Here is a 5,280-nt window from a genome sequence, read left to right as displayed (position 1 = left end):
CTTCCCGGATGGCAACGACATACTCAGCTGGAACGCAGATGTCTCTGTTCCTCAGTCTTCTCTCAATCACACTGTGCACAGGATGTACTCATCATAAGAGGGATGTTCTTCGAGGAAGTGCACGATGCACGAAGCAAACTCGTTGGCAGAGAGACCAGCTTCACCCTCGTGCCATAAGTAATTTGATGCATCATGTGAAGTCATGTCATACATGGTAAAGTTATGGACACAGAGCTTGGTCTTGAAATAGAGGGATGAGGCCTGTAGCTTGGAGCAGAGCAGGAGCCCCTGAAGATCCATGCATGTCACCAAGGTCTTCTCACCTGCCTCGTCTTTGTCCTGCTTCATGGCTTGTGCAGTGTCCTTTTTGTTGCAGTGCTCCTTCCATGTGGCAGCCTCAATGTTCCCAGCCTTGAACGCACAGCAGGTATCACACTGGTCTTTCTTCGGGTGAAAAAGAGAATAATTCAAACATTAAACATTCTGGTGAACACTTGCCTTGACAGCGCCTGGATGCCATGGTCTGCACTGGAACGGATATACTCTGCATGGAGGTGATTGATGGACTTGAACACAGGCTCCAGGTACATCTTAGTAGCCTGATCTCAGACTCAGCTCACTCTGAGAGTGGGCGGGGTCTCTGGTCTGGAAGCAGGCTAACATCTTAGAGGACGAGGACCGGCAGTAGTGCGAGGGAACTTTTGGAAGGTCCAGAAGGAAGGTCTTCAAGAAGTCAGACTCCTCTTTCCTTACCCTCACCCGCTTCTGCTTATCTTCCTCAGTAGGGCTTTTCCCTCTTCTTCCTACCCACTTCAAAAAAGACCACTGCTTCAAGCCTAGGGTTGACAGGAACATGCGTTGGCACACTCCGAGTCTCCTGCCATCTACGACAAGGTGACAGAAAATGGATGCCGACCTCCTGGATTTCTCTGCTCCTGTCCTCCGTCGCTTTACACTGCTCACCTCTACCAATGATGCAACATAAATCTTCCTCTCACGCCAGTCTAATTTCTCCCAGAAGTACTTGAAGATCTCTTCTCGCTTCGACTCTTCCACTTCTCTGCAGTGCAGTTTACTGGACCTGTGGCCGGCTGCAGACTGACATGACACACCCATTTTTCTTCCCTCCTTTAACACTGACTCTCTATTCTTCCTAGGCCAGATATGACTGGCCTATCATTCTACGCCTCTTCTGGATGTTGTTCTTCCAGCCCTCTGGATTTCTCCTCTTCCTACAGAGACCAGCATCAACACCTGAGGAGTCTTCTTCCACCTCAAGTCCTATATTGTGTCACAAAAAGAGAGAAAATTTGTCATTCAGACCATTAGTGTGCGAGTCTCTCTGTGTGTATCTGTGCAGCCCCTTGCGTGCACATCTGTGTGGGTATGTACATGTGTACTGTATGGATGTGTAGTTGAAAGAAAAGAGTTAAATAGCAAACATGCACCATGCAAGATACTACATTACACACATGTGCATCAATGTGTCCATATTAATAATGACAACAACACCTTCATTTCCAGATTCCGATTCACCAGGAGAATCACCATGTTGGTCACGTTCAGGTGTCCAGTTTCGATCAAGCGGATCTGGGAAAGAAAGAGGAACAAACAGAATGCACACGTTGACATAATTCAGTGTTGCTAGGACTCTGGCTGACTTAAGCCTGGTTGTACACAAACCTTCTTCGTCCCCACTTGTGTCGTCATCCTCAACTCCTTCAGAATCTTCATCCTCCACATTTGAGTCCGGCTCAACTCTGTCTGCACCTAAAGAACAGAAAAGAAATATGAGATGTTCTCACATTAAGTGTGAGGCGCTTTCTGGTCATGTACAGTATGATTCTGAAGGAAAAAAAATGAAAATGCAACATTCAGCAGTCACTATTTGTGTTTATTACAGTGATTATTAATAATAATACCTTCATATCCAGATTCAGCAGCACCAGAAGAATCACCATGTTGGTCACGTTTAGATGTTAGGGTTAGTGGTCGAGTGGATCTGGGAAAGAAAGAAACAAAATGAATGCAATGTTAACACACCTGCAATTCAGTGTCAGGCTTTGCTCTGGCCAATAGCCTCGGTTCCCTGGCACTTGTTAGTTTTACACCAACCTTCTTCTTCCCCACTTAAGTAGTCATCCTCAATTCCTTCTTCGCCTCCCTCATTTGAGTGAGGCGCAACAACTTCTGCTGCAGAAAAAGAGAAGAGACTGAATGTCAAATAGAAAACATGCAGCATTGACAATAATGCAAAGTGTCACATGTGTGCGTCATGTTTTTGTATGAAAGACTCTATACAGCTATTAATATTACCTTCATATCCAGATTCAGCAGCACCAGGATTATCCAACTCTAATTTAAGGTTCCATGATGAATCAAGCTCATCTGGTAAAAACATAAGAGGAACACAATGTACAGTGAATGCAAAGTAGAAATTACATTGCCAAGATGTTGCATCCTTTGCCCTTAATCTGTTTTACCACAAACCTTACTTCTCTCTCAGTGGGTGTGTGTGCGTGCGACAAAGACAAACCTTCAATCTCCTCAATTGATGAGTCCTCCACAACTGCTTCTCCTGCTGCTTCTCCTGCTGAAAGGGGAAAAAGGTCACACGAATTAATGAAATGGCTACTTTTTAAGATTGTGATACTACAGCAGATACTGATTAACAATTTGTGTTAAGGTAATAATACTATGTTTGAAACTAGTACAGCAACAATTCAAAATGGGTACTTAGTGCATGTTTAGGGATTTGTAACTAGGACAGCAGGTACAATACAAAACCACACATATGTGTTTCTATGCACTATAATTCATAACACACCACACCACATACCTTCACTCCCAGATTGAATCAAAACAGCTGACCCAGCACTGGCAGCATCAACTTGGTCACAATCAAGTGCATCTTGGAAAGATACAGATTATCATTAGAACACTGAATACAGCAGCTAATTATTGTAATTCATGATTAAAACACTTTGATTTCCAAATTAATCACACAAGTTGCACCACAGCCAGAATCACTACACACATCATTAAACTGAGCTGACTTATTCCTATTTTTCTTTCTATTTTTTTTTATCGCACAAACCTTCTTCGCTGCTTTCACTGCTCTCTAGTACAGTCTCTGCCTCGTCATGTCTGCCCCTGACATACTTGACGCTAACCAAAGCACACAGCTCCTCCATAGAATACATCATCCTGAAATGTTATACTGAAAATAAAAGGAGAATACAGGGTTAAAATCAAGGGTAACACAATGGTGTAAAGTAATTAAGTACATTTTCTTAAGTACTGTACTTGAGTACAATATTGAGGTATTTGTACTTGACTAGAGTATTATCAATTTCCAATACTTTTAATCCACTATATCTCAGATCCAAATATTTTACTTTTACTCCACTACAAGCTGAATTATTTCCAATTTCCAATACTTGTACTCCTCTATATCACAGATCAAAATTATTGTACTTTAATACACAACAAGCTGAGTGCCTTTGGAGTACTTTTACTCCAATGCAAGCTCACAGTGCGACACATTGTGATCATGTAGATCTGCCATTTTCAAAATATTTGAAATGGGACATTCTGCATAGAGTACTTTTACTTTTGGCACTTTAAGTACATTTTGATGCCAACACTTTAGCCATTTTATCAAGTACATTTTGAATTCCAGACTTTTACTTGTAACAGAGTATTTCTACATTACATTATTGATATTTGTACTTAAAGTAAAAACATTTGAGTACTTTTACCACACGTAATGGTACGTTTTTGTCCAGATGGAACCAAATGGACCCTTTATGGACCCGTTAAGGGTCCATTTGGTTCCATTGACACTCCATAGAAGTTGTTGTGCTGGCAGCTTAATGTAATGGTACGTTTGTGTCCAGATGGAACCAAATGGACCCTTTATGGACCCGTAAAGGGTCCATTTGGTTCCATGGACACTCCATAGAAGTTGTTGTGCTGGCAGCTTAATGTAAGGTATAAGGTAAAGGTAAATGGAAAACCACATGGCAAATTATTTGATCGATAACGCCAGTTGCGGTGGGTTGACGGAGGCGAACCATGTTTGAAGCAAAATCAGTGTACGACGCTGCTTGTTCAGAGAACAAACAAACAACACAAACATCAGAGAACAATACTTTCCTTGAATAATAACAATTCACACGACGCCAAGCACAATCGTGAACATGATCGTTGGTATAACCTAAGCATACAGTTCTCAACAAGACATTTGGTGATACTTTACCTTGTAATAATGTCGAATTCCGTGTCGTTTAGTGAAGAAAAAGTTTGTTGCTCTGAATCATTCCCCTCCTCCAGTCCTTCTTCTCCCGCGGTTAGATACGCGTAGTGTGATGGACAGGTTGAACATCCAATGGTGATGTCGTTTCGGAGCGTATCTCCGTTGGCTGTTGGATACGCGGTGTGATGGACAGGTCCCACATCCAATGGTGATGACTGTTTCAGCGTATCTCCCCGCCCATTACATACGCGGTTTGAGGGACATGTCAAACATCCAATGGTGATGCGTGTTAAATAGCTTGGTCAATAAAACAACTTTCCATTGGCCATTTACACACCAGGCAGCTGATACTAGCAGAGAGAGGAGAGTGAATGTAATCCAACTATGATGAAAAGTAAAAATCCATAATAATGGACTTACGTGGTTTTCATTGGACAGCGACGATATTCTGTACTACTAACCATGTTCATCTTTTTCGATTAAAACACATGAATCATGACATGTTTACGTCTTGTGAATTATATCAGCTTTATTCAAATGCATTCAGACAATACAGGCAATATCATTTCACAGGCAATTAGCCTTTTATTTAGGAAAACAATAGAATGTAGTCTTGTATCAGCTTTATTCAAATGTATTCAGACAATACAAGCAATATCATTTCACATGCAATTGGCCTTTTATTTAGGAAAACAATAGAATGTAGAGTATTGTATTTTGGGCGGATTTTGTTTGCATATTGTAAATTAAATTGAATAAGGTTCTGAATAATGTAGGTGTAGCTATAGAATAGGCAAAGACAAATGTGTGTTGTGAATAGAATCAATAGTTTCCTTCCCAATAAAGTACAGGGGTGTGAGTTTTCCTGAACCAAACAGTCGTCAACCTCCCTCACCACGAAGGACCACAGAAAGTTTGTTGTTCCTTCTTGGAGCTCTTTCAAGAGGTTGAATTCTCAAATCTGATTGCTGCTACATCCTGCCATCGGAACCCTGATCGGCTGATGTGGTCCATGTCATCAC

The 5,280-nt window shown here is 41.5% G+C and overlaps 1 protein-coding gene across 11 annotated transcripts; it reads right to left on the bottom strand.

Moving 5' to 3' along the window:
• Positions 1-489: 489 nt before the first annotated feature.
• Positions 490-4,352, bottom strand: LOC308294042 (uncharacterized protein). 11 transcript variants are annotated; one of them, XM_080736752.1, is made up of 10 exons: positions 4,262-4,352; positions 3,098-3,220; positions 2,840-2,911; positions 2,537-2,593; positions 2,317-2,388; positions 2,116-2,193; positions 1,923-2,002; positions 1,684-1,770; positions 1,513-1,590; positions 490-1,281 (listed from the first exon to the last, which is right to left on the bottom strand). In XM_080736752.1, exons 7-10 carry the CDS (start codon positions 1,959-1,961, stop codon positions 1,177-1,179), a joined length of 309 nt encoding a protein of 102 aa, XP_080592878.1. In that variant the 5' UTR covers positions 1,962-2,002; positions 2,116-2,193; positions 2,317-2,388; positions 2,537-2,593; positions 2,840-2,911; positions 3,098-3,220; positions 4,262-4,352; the 3' UTR covers positions 490-1,176. The 11 variants fall into 9 exon arrangements, 7 of the variants coding, with proteins under 7 accessions (XP_080592878.1, XP_080592879.1, XP_080592873.1 ...); XR_013962511.1 differs by having other exon boundaries at positions 2,116-2,190; XR_013962512.1 differs by lacking the exon at positions 3,098-3,220 and having other exon boundaries at positions 4,262-4,304.
• Positions 4,353-5,280: the final 928 nt, after the last annotated feature.

This window comes from Nannobrachium achirus (genome assembly GCF_963921795.1).
Source record: "Nannobrachium achirus genome assembly, chromosome: 11".
In the NCBI taxonomy this organism is placed as follows: Eukaryota; Metazoa; Chordata; class Actinopteri; order Myctophiformes; family Myctophidae; genus Nannobrachium; species Nannobrachium achirus.
This window is presented reverse-complemented; position numbering and strand designations above follow the sequence as displayed.

Excerpts from the sequence above, each read along its gene's own strand:
- LOC308294042 (XM_080736747.1), bottom strand. The coding sequence starts at position 3,206 with ATGATGTATTCTATGGAGGAGCTGTGTGCTTTGGTTAGCGTCAAGTAT. Across the intron at positions 2,912-3,097 it reads CAGTGAAAGCAGCGAAGAAG|ATGCACTTGATTGTGACCAA; the intron begins GTTTGTGCGATA and ends TATCTTTCCAAG. Across the intron at positions 1,282-1,512 it reads ATCGGAATCTGGAAATGAAG|GACTTGAGGTGGAAGAAGAC; the intron begins GTGTTGTTGTCA and ends GACACAATATAG.